We start from the raw sequence: 15917 nt of genomic DNA, 5'->3' as shown, positions 1-15917 counted from the left end.
CAAGAAACTTTAACTCCAAATAAAGTTCATTGACATCAATAGTTCATACTTCATCATATCTAAATGCAACTTCCGGACGACTACAACACAAGTTAAGACTTAACACATTTGTCATCAAATTCCTTCATTTTTTTTGGAAACAAAAACCAAAACTCTCTTTTTACTCTCCGTATTGTTCGAATCTTGTTTTAAGAGCAACTCTTGCTTAATCAATAATATATAAAAAAAAGTAACTAATTTTAAAATTCTTCTTGGCCGAAAATACGACGTCCTGGTTACTTGAATTTTTATCAAATTGTTTTTTTCTTATGAACAAGACAGTTTTGAGGGACCACTAGATCAATATTCATTTTAATCAAATCATCTTAGATAACCCTATTTTTTCTAAACTTCTCTAAGACCTCAATCAAGGTATTTATTTCTTTAATAGCAACATCGAGATTGATACATATCCTTTAATTGTAACCGTTTGTTGACCAAGTTCACCAAGTATAGTACCAAATGACTATTGGTACTAAAAACACAAATTTACCAAGCTCACTATGTGCCCGCATTTTAGCTTCACCATGTATTTTAGCATGTGTTTTATTTTCTGTTAAAACTCATGTGTACATTAAACTTAAACTTATATATACCGATATACGTTCATATATTTGAACCTTTTTATAACATAGGTCCTATATGATAGCGGACAGCTTGTAGCAAATAGCAGATAGCTTCGTTTTGTCAAACGCTAGAAGCTAGAAGCTCTCAAACGTTCAAAACACTCCGTGCCGAACACGCCCCGTATCGCACACCCTTTAGAGACGTGATAAACTATATTATTTAATCTAAAGAAATTCTAGAAGCATTTATTCATTTTTTTTAAATTAACCCTACAAAAGATATAATTTAATAAGGATTGACAACCACATATCTTATAACCGGCCCACAACTTTACCACATCAAAACTGTATGTAAAAAACTATAATTTAATTTTGGACACTGCATAAATAAATAAATATATTTTTAGTGTCGATATGTATAACGTGGAATGAGGCAAGAAGTGAGGTAGAATAAGCTACACCCACCCGTTGCAACCCCTATCCACGCCGTTGATATTTAATGGTACCAATTTTTCAAAACCACCAATTATACTTGAGAAATTCAAACTTTATTTCCATTTTAATATTAAATAAAATTTTCAAGAAGACAAACTGCACTCTTCCACAGTAGGGTCTAAATCAACACCTCCATCATCACCGTTGATCTGATCAAGAACCAGAACCAAACCCATTGCAAACGCACCATCGAAACCTGGTTTCAGTGTGAGCGAGAATACGTCTTTTCCAAGCATCACATTTGTCGAAGCATCCACTTTGCGTCTAATCTCCGCCATTGTTTCCTTCGCCGAATCATATATCGTGCAGTTCCTCTGAGAGAAGCATCCTTCGATATGGTACTCCTCCGATCGATCACCTAACATCTCCACCGTCATGTTTGACTTTCCGATGATCGAAGATCTCTTCACGCTGAATATCGGCTTATCACCTTCCACCCTCTCACCTATAAAACCCTCCCAACGTTGATGTAGACTTGGTCTCTGTTAATCAATAGGTTAATAAAACCCTTGGCATATGGAAAGTAAATCTAATCGGAGCAAAAGCACACAATTAAACATCTAACATACCTTTCGGCGAACGGTGAGGAGGCAACGACCGGAGGAATCCATGAGAACGAGTTCACCTGCGTCACGATTGTCTGGACCGTATGAGTCAACACGGAAGACGACTTGACCGTTGGAATCGTAAACAGCGAATCCATCGCCGGCGAAGAACAGAGAGGTTTTCATAACTGTCAGATGCGTTTCCTTTTCGTATACGAATCCTTTTTCAACGATAACTCTGCCGGTGTTCATTTCTTTGGAATCGCTGACTCTGGTGCGGAACATGACTTTTGGAGCTACAGATTCAAAAATTTGATATCTTTTCGTTGATTTGGACCACGTAAAATAAGGAAAATGGGGCTACAGTGGAGTAGAAGATGCAACCAGAGAGAGAGAGAGAGAGAGAGAGAGGAACGTTGGAATTAAAATGGGAATATGAAAGATTGATATTTAAGCGACTTTCCGAATCTCACATACAAATGACGGTGTCAAAGTCGTAACACAGCTCACCCCACACCCGACACAGGGGACGCATAAGTGAGCTAAAAAAAAATGAGATTTTTTAGACACGCTTTACATACCCATTGATTTTTCAATAATTTTTTTTAAAAAAAATTAGCAAGTCCACTTAAGTTGTTTATCTAATTTATCGAAAAAAATAATAATAATGATTTTTTTAAATATTTTTAATTAACGGATAAACCCGTGTGAAAATGTTTTGAGAAAGACATTAATATAAATAATTATAGTTAAGAAAAAAGTTTCCAATAATTTGCAACTTGCAGTTTTTCTTTTTACTCATCACTCTACCCAAAACCTCATCAATTTTGTTTATTAGTTGTAGTCTCTCATTTTCTTCGTATAGTTGCAACATAGAGAAATGCAGTGTTTTACTATAGAACACCACTCAAACTGTTGATATATTTGTCCCTGTTGTTGCTCATCCCGAAGACTTTTTTTCTCAAGTTGCAAATGAGATGATATAAACTTCCTTTTTTCCGACCATATCAATCGACAATCGTATTGAATTTAGTGTTTAGATATTTCTTCATCAAACTTCGTTGCATAAAGGGGCTTCTTGTTGTTGTCTGCTGCTGGTGAGGAAGACAATGCGACCATGGATTGGAGAAAAATTACTTTGAAATTTGTTTGTTCGATGTAGGATTTGGATTAGAGATCTTAATATGTATAATAGAAAATATTGCTTAATTCCTGCAATATTAACTTTTAAATGAGTTTCCCCATAGAACTTGATAAAAACTACGTATTTTTTACAAAATTAATTTAAATTTCTTTTAAAATAATGATTTCATTAAAAATCATTAATACATTTTATAATAACAATATAAACAACCAAAAAGTAACATCTAACATCACATTTAGTTGAAGAGGTCGACATCAGCTGATGGATTTTTAAAAGTATGGGAATTCAAGTAAAGAAAAAGTAAGTAATTCATTATGATAGGGAATATATGCAATAATTCAATATTTTTAAAATATCATTGTTTGGAGATAAAAAAAAATGTCATTAATTCCAAACATAAGTTCCAACGGATTTAATTACAAGCTGTCGTGAATTGATTTTCATGGAGATGGAGATAAAGTTTATCTAGGAGCGGAATTATAAAAAAAATCTAAGAAACGAAAAACCTAAATTAAAAGATCATTGTTTCTTTCTTGGGCGAAGGAAAATAGCAGAAATGTAAAGGGTGGATGTGTCGGACTTGAAACAGAAATCTCGGATCAAATGGACAGTGGATGGAGATGAAAATACGAGTTTCTTTCATGGGTATGTTAAAAATAGAAATGGGAGAAACCGATTGAGTGGTTTGATGATAAACACGGATAATGGTCGACACATCATGTTGCAATAAAAATATGAGGTTCATAATTTTTTTCAACATAAGTTTCTTGAGAAATGACCTTCTAGACTCAAATTCACCAGCCCCATATTCCACACGCTTTCTCCTGCTGACTGCATGTCTCTTGAAAATCCATTCTCATTAGAAGAAATTAAGGCTGCAATATGGGCGTGTGGTAGTGAAAAGGCCCTCGGGCCTGATGGCTTTACATTTAAATTTCTCAAAAACTATTGGGAACTGATTAAAGGAGACGTCTTGGCTTTGGTGAAGTACTTTGAAGATTCTGGTAGCATTGTGTAGGGTTGCAACCTGTATTTCATAACTCTCGTCCCAAAGATTAAAGACCCACTCAAACTAAGCAATTACTGTCCTATTAGTTTGATTGGTTGCCTTTACAAAATAATAACTAAGCTTTTTGCAACCAGATTGAAACTGATTATTGGGCAGAACATTGATGAGGTTCAATCCGCCTATGTCGATGGTAGAAATATTCTTGACAGTCCCCTGATAGTGAATGAGCTTTGTTCATGGGCTAAAAAGGAAAATCAGAAAAATCTACTATTTAAGGTAGACTTTAATAAGGCCTTCAACTCCATAAACTGGGAGTACCTTCAGGGGCGGTTTTAGTAGGTGTCCCGGTGTGGCACCGATAACACCTACTTTTTCTGTCCGCAGTGGAAAAAATTTTGATTTTTCAATTTTTTTTACCTATTTTTCCTGCATCGACGACACTTATTTCAACATCGGCAACACTTACTATGTATTCCTGCGTCCACCCCTAAGTACCTTGACTCTGTTATCTTACAAAAGAGATATGGTGAAAAATGGCGGAAATGGATTGAAGGTTGTCTTGGATCCTTACGAGCCTTAGGGCTTATTAATGGGTCGCCGAAGAATGAGTTTTTTATCTCTAAAGGGGTGAGACAAGGGGATACCCTATCCCCATTCCTCTTTGTCACTGTTATTGAAGGTCTCAACATAGCGATGAAGATGGCATGTGAAAAAGGAATTTTCAAAGACGTGAAGATCCCGAGATGTGATACCATGATATCTTATCTTTTTTATGTTGATGACGCCCTTTTTGATGGTGAATGGTCTGAAAACAACATAAAGAATCTTGAGAGCATACTACGATGCTTCCACATCTCATCCAGTCTTAAAGTTAATTTTCAAAAGTCCAATGTCTTTGAGATCGAGGCTGCAATGCATGAAGTTAACCACTAGACAGCCCCCTCGGTTGTGAGCTGGCTTCACTTCCCTTCACTTATCTTGGTAATCCTGTGGGTGCTAACATAAACCTTAAGAGGAATTAGAGGCCAATAATTGATAGGTTTTAATCCAAATTCTCTGCATGGAAATCAAAAACTCTCTCTTTTGGTGGAAGGTTGACCTTAATTAAATATGGGCTTAGTAATCTTCCTACTAATTTCCTTTCATTATGTGTAGCGTCTGTTGGAGTTATTAATACACTTGAAGGGGTTAGAAGGCAATTTTTATGGGGAGGTTGCGAGAATTAAAACAAAATTAATTGGGTGGCATGGGATTAGGTTTGTGCCCTACAATAAAGTAGTGGGTTAGGTGTTGGAACAATTCGACCCCTCTAACATTGTTGGATTAAGGTATCTAAGTTAATAACTAAATTGATGTATTCTTGAATTAGAAGAAAAATCATTTTTGGGTTGCCCTCAAAACTAGTATTTAGATTGAATGCATTTTGGAGGAAGATGTTAATTTGTTAATTTATTATATAATTAATAAACTAATTAGAAATTGACATAAATGATTTATTAATATATTATATGATTATCATTTTAATTGGAATAGTAGTAATTAATTTAGAATTAATCAAAAATTATTTAGAATTAATTTTGGGAATAAGTAGAATTAACCGGAAGTATAGAGACTGAGTTGTAATTGTTCAATAGTTGAACAAAAATAGGGTTTCTAGAACCTTCTAGATCTGGCCGAATTTTGGCTAGGTCTTTTAGAGTTTTAAGATGATCATATTGGATAATTAAGGGCTTGGATAATTACTAATTTAAAATATATTATTATATTGTTCAAATTAGGTTTTCGTCCACCACATACACTTTCTTAAGAGCCGAAATTTTGCTCAACCATCCTTTCTCCTCAATTCTTCTTGCTACTAGGGTTTTGGGTACAATTCATTAGAGTCATATATTCCTTTGGTGCTAGCTTTCCAAGATCTAGAAGAAGGATTCTACTTTGATTATTTGCAACAATAATCAAAAGGTATGTAATCCTAATCAAATATGAGTTTTGATTCCATAGCCTCTCTCCTAGGGTTTCTTGATATTCATAGTTAGTTGCTATCAATGGAGAACACGTTGATCATTTCTAGGTTACATGTGAACTTAAGGGTTGTAAGTGTTTTTCTGCCACATGTTAATTTCTTTACCTAGAAAACCCATTAGTGGTATGAGTGTCTTAGTTTCTATTTGATTGTGCACTAAAATGAATTGACTAAAAATTAGGGTTTATGGAAATTAAACCCTAAAGGTTTAAATTTCGAATTGGCTAGGGTTTTTGGGAACCCTAGCCACCATCCCATTATTTTCGAAAATTTGATGTATATCCCTAGGGTTTCTAGTTTCCATAATTATTATTTTAATATGATTTAATATTTGAATAATTAAAAGATGATAAACCCTACCCTTTTTGAAAATTAGAAGGATAAGGGATTATGATTAAATTTGAATTATTTAACTAATTTTTAATTGGTAAATAATTATTTAATCCATGTGTTTAAATTAATTAATTAATTGCTTAATATGTAAATAATATGATTTAAAGTTATTTAACTAATTGTTTATTTAAGATAAAAGATCAAATCATTATTTATTTTAAAATTAATTATTATTAATTTTTTAATTCAAAAAGACTAATTTTAAACCCTAGTATTTTTGAAAAGTTTTAATTTACACCTTATACTATATGTATATGATTAAAATTTTAATATATTACATGTATAAGACAAGTCAGTTAAATCACTAGTATGCCTCATTCACGAAGCCATACTATAAGAAGGGGGGTCTAAGGAAGTGGCCTATAAAATGACCAGCATTGGGTATCCACTCTCACTCACAGTTCACTTGTATGGTGAAGGGTTGTTAGCAAACGGATTTGATAGGACATTGCCTCTTAAAAGTATGATGCTATTAAAGTACTAGAACCTTTTTGAATAAATCCCAACTCAAGTTACTTTAGGACAAAAATGTGAAGTGTATGCTAGTCCATGAAAACACACATCATTCTTTATATGTCATTAGTGGAGAGTATGTGGCTAACCAACACAATAATTTGGGACTATAAAATTGAGTGGTGGACAAATGAAAAATTATAATTGTTAATGGAGCATGTGTGGTTTACCGACACATTAATTTGAGATGATAAATGACATCGAAGTTGTCGAGCGGGTTTGCATGGTTATTCACATCTTATTTGTGATCCTCGGCATCCCAATCACAAATCTAAAGAACATAATCTGAGATTAAACATGTCATTGATAAAATTCAATGAATCTCAAACAATCTAGGAGTTTCATGCTAGATTGAAATTGGTAAATTTGTATTACCTACCTTGATAAAGTTGCAATTAGATTACAGCATCCCTCTTCTTTATTGTGAATTGTACTTTGGATCCTAGCCTTGCATATTTATTTTGGGTTAAAATATTAAGGATTTATATCACTAACTAAAAACTATGTCTCTTTATAGATGTCTAGAAACGGTGAACTCGCTACCTCTCATGTCGGCTCCTCCAACTCAAACTTCTCTCTACTCTCGATTTTGTCGGAAGATAAGCTCAACGGTCCCAACTACATGGACTAGATGAGGAAATTGAAGATGAATCTTCTATATGATGGAAAAGAATATGTCCTCGAGAAGCCTCTTGTCAAAATTGATCATTCCACCGCTACTCCTGAGGAAATCCCCTTATACAACAAACACTCTGATGATGCCACAAAGGTTGCTTGTATCATGGTGGCCACTATGGCACCTGAACTGGACGAGTTCTAATGAAGAATACTAGCCACACGAGATGGATCTCCACCATGATGGAAAGTTCCATAAGAAGTCGAGAAAAGAGCATTTCGAAGTGGTCAAAGATTTCATGGCATGCAAGCTCAAGGAAGGGGAGTATGTTTGCCCTCATGTACAAAAGATGCAAAGGTACATGGATCAACTCCATAGGCTCAATGATGAGTTGGAAATTAACATGGTCCTTAACTCATTACCTCCTAGTTATGATCAATTAATTCTGACATATCATGTGAACAAAACGAACACGACATTGACTGAGCTCCATAATTTGTTGCAAACTGTTGAATCGGGTATGAAGAAAAATCATGCCTCTACTGCAACAAATGCCCATGTTCTAGCCATTGGATCTGGCAAAGGAAAAAGAGAAAGGCTCCTTCCCAATCTAACAGGAAACGGAAGTTCCATTCCGGAGGGTTTAGTAGCGGGTCAAAGTTGAAGCCCAACTTTGATGTCTATGTGGTCAGTGATCCAAAGGAGGCCACTTGCTTCCACCGTGGCGAAAAAGGGTCATTAGAAAAGAAGCTTCCCTAAGTACCTATAGGACTTGAAGGATGGAAAGATCAAGGCGTCCTCTTCATGTATTTACACTATTCAAGTTAATAACACACAACATACTCATTTTTGGGTCCTTGACATAAGATGTGATTTCCACATTTGTTCTGATTTACAAGGCTAAGCGAAAGTGAGGAAGCAGAGCATGGTAAACTCAATTTAATCATAGGGAATAGGCGATCTTCATCTGTCACCAAGATTGGAAAATATGGGCTTGTGCTTAACAGTGGTGTTAGGTTTAATTTGATTAATTGTTGTTATTCTTCATATAAGACGCGAACACTATTTCATTTCATGAACTATTCAGACATGGTTTTAGATATTCATTTGATAATGAAGTTGATTATATTTCTGCTTTTAATAATGGTGTTTTTATGTTTGAATCTTTACCTTGTAATGGTGTGTATGAAATTGTGACTTGTGTTGATAACCTATGTAATAGTGTGTTTCATATTGATTCGTCCAATGGCATGGACAAAGCATGTTTGTGGCATTGTCGTCTTGTGCACATAAAGAAGAAATGCATCGCCCAACTCCAAAAGGATGGAGTGTTGGAATCATTTGATCTTAGGACAGATGAAGAATGTGAATCTTGTCTCTTGGACAGGATGAAAAAATCACCTTTCACTGGAAGATGTGAAAAGGTGAAGGATTTTTGGACCTAATCCATACGGATGTGTGTGTCCCCATAACAGATTTTTGGACAAGAGAAGACTTTTCTGGACTTCCAATGTTGCCATTTTCAATGTTCATGGAAGTTTGGGAGGTTGATTTTCCCAACAAATTTGCTTGACCAGTGCGCCAAATCATTGCTGATTCAGTAGTAATAAGCAAATAGGTAAGATCAATGAGGGTCATGTCATGGTCCATCATATAGTACTCTCTAATGAACTCACTATATGATTTAGGAAGTGATTGAAGAACCAAGTCAACAACCAACTTCCTTGAGACAATGACACCCAACATTCCCAACTTGTCAATGTGTGACTTCATCTCCAAGACGTGTGCACACACATACTTTGCATTTTCGTGTTTATTTGCCAATAGGGTTCGAGTGACCTTGAACTTTTCAAGTCTTCGAACACTTGGGTCAGGGAGAACTATTGGAGCAGGTGGAGGAAGTGAAGCATGATTTCCATTTCCACGATCCAAACGTGGAACATCACCTTCAAGTGGAAAGCTTTTTCCAAAGGATTCGGGAAGACCATAGTCATTTGACATCTACAAAATAGGAGAAAATTCAAGTTAGTTGATTAGAATCCTTGATATAACACCCAAATGAAATATCAAGGCTAGGATCCAACACAATATTCTACAATTAGGAAGAGGGGAGTCGTAATCCAATTGCAAAATATTTGAAGGTAGGTAAATGACGATTTACCAATTTCCACCATGAAAAACGAAAAGAAAATTAGGTTTTAAATGTTTGGAAACTCCTAGATCTTTTGAGATTCATTGAACTTTTCAATGGCATGTATAATCTCGATTATGCCCTTCAAGTTTGTGACTGGGATGCCGAGGATCACAAACAAGGTGTGGATAACCATGCAAATTAGCTTAGTACTCTCGATGTTGATCACCACCCAATCAATGTGCCGGTTAACCTCACACGCTCCATTGAGCAATGATAATCTTACGAGAAGCCCATTATCATCCTTTATTGGTCCCATATTAGTATGTCGGTTAACCACATACACTCCACTAATGACCAACATGGTGTAATCTGCAATTTCATGGATTAGCAACAATTCCATATTTTTCCTAAAGTAACTAAGATTTGGTAATTTGTAAAAGTGTTAAGTTACTTCATATTTCATTATACTTATAATGGAAGGTTGTGTCCTATCCTACCTGTTCGGCTAACGACCCTCCACTAGCCAAGAGTGCGGTGGGTAAGAGTGGATACCAAATGACGGTCATTTTAAAAGCCGTTTCCTTAAACACCCCTTATAGACCAGTGTCTTGAATGAGGCCTACTAACGGTAAGATTGACTCTTTACTCATACATATATAATATGAGACTTTTAAATTTATATAGTATAAGGGTGTATTTTAAACATTTCAAAATACTAGGGTTTTTTAATCCAATTTAAAATTTTCGAAAAATTAATACCTTTTAATTTTAAAATATTAAATATTAAAACTTTGATTTAATAATTACCCAAAATTAAAAAATTAATTTAAATTATTAAACCTTAGAGGATTATCTATTAAATTAAATAATTAATTTAACCTAATCCCTTTATCCCTTATATTTCAAAAATTTGGGAAGGGATATTTTAAAATCTTTAATTATCCATTTAAACAATTAATAAGATAATTACCAAAGATAACATTATCCTAATCCATAAAATTTTGAAATCTAATGTTGGGGAGGAATGTATTTTTTGAAAACCCTAAAATCGAAAAAATGGGGCCAAAGGAAAAGGGTTCACGAAACCCTAACAAATTTCGAAAACTAGGGTTTTGAAACCTTAATTTCGAAAAATCCAAGCCCTAGGGTTTATTTGCCATAAACCCTAATTTGTCAAATTCATACTTTTGTATCAAATCTAATTGAAAATGTATCAACATAAATTTTCAAAATAATTTTTCATTTCTTTAAAACATAATTCCATTCAAGACAAACCATAAAATCCAATGTAACATGGTCATAATACAAAACATATCAATCCCAAGATCAATCATATCCAAATCTGCCTGTGTGTGTGTACGAGTCATGCCGGCGCCTTCCCACGGTCCTCACTAGTACCTGAAACACATTACACATAAACACTGTAAGCAAGAAGCTTAGTGAGTTCCCCAATATACCACTTACATACATACGCCTTTCTAGGCCATGCTCCACACGACCTTCCGGTCCATGTGTCTCAGGGGACTTCCGCCCAACCCGGTAAACCTTCCGGTCCTACCCGTGTCGACCTTCCGGTCCACATCATATTTGTCACACCCCGAAAACCGAAGGCGGAAACATTTTCGGGGTTGACTCCACGTTGAGTATCAAATCCAATGCACATAGTAAATAAAGTAAAACAACCATTACATTACATATTGAAAAGTTTTACAATTGTTTCAAAAGCAAAGTTGTACAGTTGTGGTACATAGTATATATATAAACAAAATGAAACAGGTCTTCTGTGCACTCCATCTTTGGACAAAAGGATCTTCGGGTACCTGTTCTAACGCTGACCTGAGAACACAAGCAGTTTGAAAATCAGCATAACGCTGGTGAGTTCATAAGCGGTTTTGTTTTGTGAAAATGTTCAAGTTTCCTTTATGTTTCTGAAAATGTTACACACACCAAGAAAATCCCATATTTTCTTAAAAGGTTGGTTAATGGTTCTCAAGATGAAAAGTAAAGTAAGGTTGTACACTGAAAACACGTTTACACTTGTGAAATGTACAGTTAGGTTATCTGGTTTGTTATATTGTTCTGGTTATGTACAAATGTATTCCCAGGAAAGTCCCATACCTTCCTGATTATTGGTTATCAAATGTAAAAGATGTATTCTGAAAAACATGTTTACCCTTCTGAGATGTAAAGTTACCCGGTTTGTTACCCTTTTCTAGTTATGTATAATGTTCCCCAGGAAATTCCCATACTTTCCTGATTGTTGGTTACCAATGTGAAAGATGTATACTGAAACCTGGTTATCTTGTGAAATGTATTACGTTAATCATTATTACTATTAAGTAAATTTCTGTTATCCTAATTGCGAGTTCCATAACCATACGATAGACTAGATGTGGCAATAAGTAGTCCACATCACCTTATGACTTTCGTCACCCTTGAACCATTTCGGTTCGGCTGTAGCTAGCAGCCAGGTGTGGGGTAGTCAGCCCCGTATAGATCTATACACTCAAGTCACGCTCCCTATCCTAGAGATTCTGGTTACGGGTGCAGTCCTCCACTCGCGTATCTCTGTGGAGTGTTCGCCGAGGACGTGTCTCCAATCATACAGGACTAACAATTTACTAGTAATAATATGATAATCCTCCTCTCGCGTATCTCTGTGGAGTGTTACCGAGGACAAAACAATGTACAAGTTTTATGTTCAAAGGTTCTAACGTCATGATTTTAACTGATAAAATGTGGAAAACCATTTGTGAAATATATATAAAACATAACAGTTTAAAATCCATTTCACAAATATATGTTTACGTGATCTGCATGTTCAAATGGTTATCAGTTGTAACAATCAGTGTTAAAAGCATATAAAATGTGAAACACACACATGAAAACAAATTTCGAGTACAAGTAATTCCTTGTACTTTGCTTGTGTTCCCCCCCCCCCTGAAAACAGTGAAAAACAGTGAAAAAGGGTAGGGGTATGAACTCACCAGACGAGGAAATGCGACTGTTTCGAGTACTAAACGTTGGTTCGGGGCTTGATTACACGTGAGGTTCCTATGTATTATGAAATAATATACAAATTTATCTAATTAGATTTAAAAATACTAATTAGATGAGATACTACACTCCAATGAGCGAAAACACTTCAAAACGAGTGTTTGGAGTGACCCGGGTGACATCTACGGACGTGTAATGATACGAGGGACTTAGGAATTGAGTTTACTCCTCAAGAGTAAACTCCCTAATGAGTTTTTGGCCATATATCCCCTATATACATGAGTTCACGGCCGTGAACTCATGTTTGGGTGATTTTGAGTGCTAAATGGCTTGAATGGACATGGGGAATGCTAGAATGGATTTTTCTAATGCCTTGGATTGAATTGTATGAACATGTACACCATTTATGGGAGTTCACGGTTGTAAACATGGAGTTTACGGCCGTAAACTCCCCCAAGCTCAAACCATATTTATTTTGTGAGGCTTAGGAGAATCACATGTGATTCTAACTAATTTTCCTAGCCTTGGTATGAATTTAGGGTATCATTTTATCATGTATAAAGGAGTTTACGGCCCATGAACATGTTCTTGCAGTGCCTTCTCCGTAAACACCTAATTGGAGGGTGTTTGACATGTTTAAGGTCCGCAAACTATTTTTAGATGATTCTAGGATTTATTCCAATGCTTTTGGTGTATTTGTATGGCTTTCTAACATGTTTAAATGAGTTTACTCCCCATGAATGAGGAGTTTACGGCCTAAGCATGATCCTTGGCCGTAAACTCTTATTTTCTCCTCAAAATTCATGTTTAGGGTGTTCTAAGTCCGGTTTTGCAAGCCTTAAGGTCATATCTAAGTCCCAATGATGGTTTGGAAGGGTTAAATTGCTCAAAACCCCTGTTTTTATGTATTTACGGCCCAAGCATGATCCTTGGCCATAAATACATGTTCCAGGTCCAAAATGATAAATTAAACACGAATTTGAAGGCCTAAGAGGTTAAACAACAAGTTGGGGATGTTACCTCAAAGATGTGGAGCCTTAATTCAATGTTTTGGACCTTGAATCTTTGATGAGGAGAGAGGTTAGAGAGAGAGTAGTGATATGAAGCAAAAGCTTCAAATGAAGGCTTAGACAACTTTAAATAGTGTTCGGGATTTGGACACGGTGAAATTCTACCCGATACCGGCTTTAAACGGGGCTTTTGGTCGCACCCGGCCAAGTTGCCGTAACCCGATATGGTTGATTCTAGAAATGTTCCGATCACTAGAATGGGGTGTTAGAATGATTTATAAATGCATTAGGACACCCATTAAGTCATTTTAGATAATTAAAATTTAATGACTTAATTAAATAGCTAAATCGGAAATGAATTTGGAAACGACGATTGGTTGATCGAAATGGATTATGAAAAGGGTTACAAGTAATGATACGAAATCTCGGGTTGTTACATTATCCCCCCTTTAGAAGGAATTTCGTCCCAAAATTCAAAATTAAGATACAATACAAGATACAAATCATGGATCTGGAAAGAGATGTGGATACTGTTGTTTCATCGAGTCTTCACGCTCCTAAGTGAACTCCGGTCCCCGTTTGGCATTCCAGCGAACCTTCACTAACGGGATGCGGCTTTGCTTTGTACGTTTGACTTCTTGATCCATGATTTCGATCGGTTCCTCCACAAAGTTGAGGTTTTCATTGATCTCAATCTCGTCTAAAGGAATCACTAGGGTTTCATCGGACAAACACTTCTTGAGATTTGAAACATGGAAGACGGGATGGATGTTACTGAGCTCATTGGGTAAACGAAGTTTATAGGCTACCGGACCGATCCTGGCGAGGATCTCGAAGGTTCCAATGTACCTAGGGTTAAGTTTCCCATGCTTTCCAAAGCATACAGTGCCTTTCCAGGGCGAGACTTTCCACAGGACACGGTCTCCAACCTGGAATTCTAGAGGTTTCCGACGGTTATCAGCGTAACTCTTTTGGCGATCTCGTGAAGCTTTCAATCGTTCCCGGATTTGGATGATCTTCTTAGTGGTTTCGCGGATGATTTCAGGACCAGTGAGAGCACTGTCGGGGACTCGACTCTTGGCTAGCTGTGTGTCCCCCAACTCGGCCCAGCACAGAGGGGATCTGCACTTACGACCGTATAGAGCTTCAAACGGGGCAACCCTGATGCTGGTGTGGTAACTATTGTTGTATGAGAACTCGATCAAAGGTAGATGTGTGTCCCACGACTTTCCAAAATCAATGACACATGCCCTAAGCATGTCCTCTAGGGTTTGGATTGTTCTCTCACTTTGTCCATCGGTCTGAGGATGACACGCCGTGCTCATGTCTAGTTTGGTTCCGAGAGCCTTCTGAAGGGACTGCCAGAATCTGGAGGTAAACATGCTATCTCGATCGGAGATAATGGACGCAGGTACACCGTGTAGTCGAACTACCTCTTGGATATAAATTCGCGCGAGTCTTTCCATCTTAAATGATTCTTTGATTGGGATGAAATGGGCGGACTTTGTCAGACGATTGACAATTACCCAAATGGTGTCATATCCACTCGGGCTTTTGGGTAGCTTGGTGATGAAATCCATGGTAATCATCTCCCATTTCCATTCGGGTATCTCGGGCTGTTGGAGCAGACCCGAGGGTTTCTGGTGCTTAACTTTAACTTTGGCGCAAGTCAGACACTTGCCCACGAACGTAGCTATCTCAGCTTTCATGTTTGGCCACCAGTATTGTTTCTTGAGATCCAAGTACATCTTGTCAGAGCCCGGGTGAACAGATTATTTGGCCTTGTGCGCTTCCTCCATGACAATCTCCCTGAATCCTCCGGAGTTTGGAATTCAGATTCGATCCATGAAGCAGTAGACTCCGTCACCTCTGATCTCAAGTTTCTTTTCCATTCCTCTCAAGGCTTCGATTGACACGTTCTCGGGTTTGAGGGCTTCTAACTGGGCTTCTTGGATTTGCATGGATAAGTTGGAATGGATGGTCATCGTCAGGGTCTTCACCTTTCGGCTTGAACTCTCCTTTCGGATAAGGGCGTCTGCTACCACATTGGCCTTGCCGGGATTGTAACGGATTTCACACTCGTAATCACTGAGTAGTTCTACCCATCGTCGTTGCCTCATGTTCAAGTCTTTCTGATCAAAGATGTGCTGCAGACTCTTATGATCAATGAAGATCGTACACTTGGTTCCGTAGAGATAATGTCTCCAAATCTTCAATGCAAAGACTACGGCTCCTAATTCCAAGTCATGTGTGGTATAGTTGACCTCGTGTGCTTTCAGCTGTCTAGAAGCATAAGCAATTTCTTTTCCTCTTTGCATAAGCACACAACCTAAGCCTTGATTAGACGCATCGCAGAAGACAACGAAGTCCTCTGTCCCTTCGGGTAGGGACAGAACAGGCGTGCTGCACAAGGCTTTCTTCAACGTCTGGAAT

General features: G+C 36.9%; 1 protein-coding gene across 1 annotated transcript; it reads right to left on the bottom strand.

The window, feature by feature from the left end:
* Nucleotides 1-1131: 1131 nt before the first annotated feature.
* Nucleotides 1132-2079, bottom strand: LOC145054381 (protein LURP-one-related 12-like). The gene is made up of 2 exons (XM_079002548.1): nucleotides 1670-2079; nucleotides 1132-1582 (listed from the first exon to the last, which is right to left on the bottom strand). The coding sequence occupies exons 1-2, from the start codon at nucleotides 1928-1930 to the stop codon at nucleotides 1184-1186; spliced, it is 660 nt and encodes a 219-aa protein (XP_078858674.1). The 5' UTR covers nucleotides 1931-2079; the 3' UTR covers nucleotides 1132-1183.
* Between the last annotated feature and the right edge of the window lie 13838 nt (nucleotides 2080-15917).

This window comes from Lactuca serriola, chromosome 5 (genome assembly GCF_051521515.1).
Source record: "Lactuca serriola cultivar US96UC23 chromosome 5, Lser_US96UC23_V15, whole genome shotgun sequence".
Lineage (NCBI taxonomy): Eukaryota > Viridiplantae > Streptophyta > Magnoliopsida > Asterales > Asteraceae > Lactuca > Lactuca serriola.
Note: the sequence above shows the minus strand (reverse complement) of the source record. Positions and strands in the feature narration are given on the sequence as shown.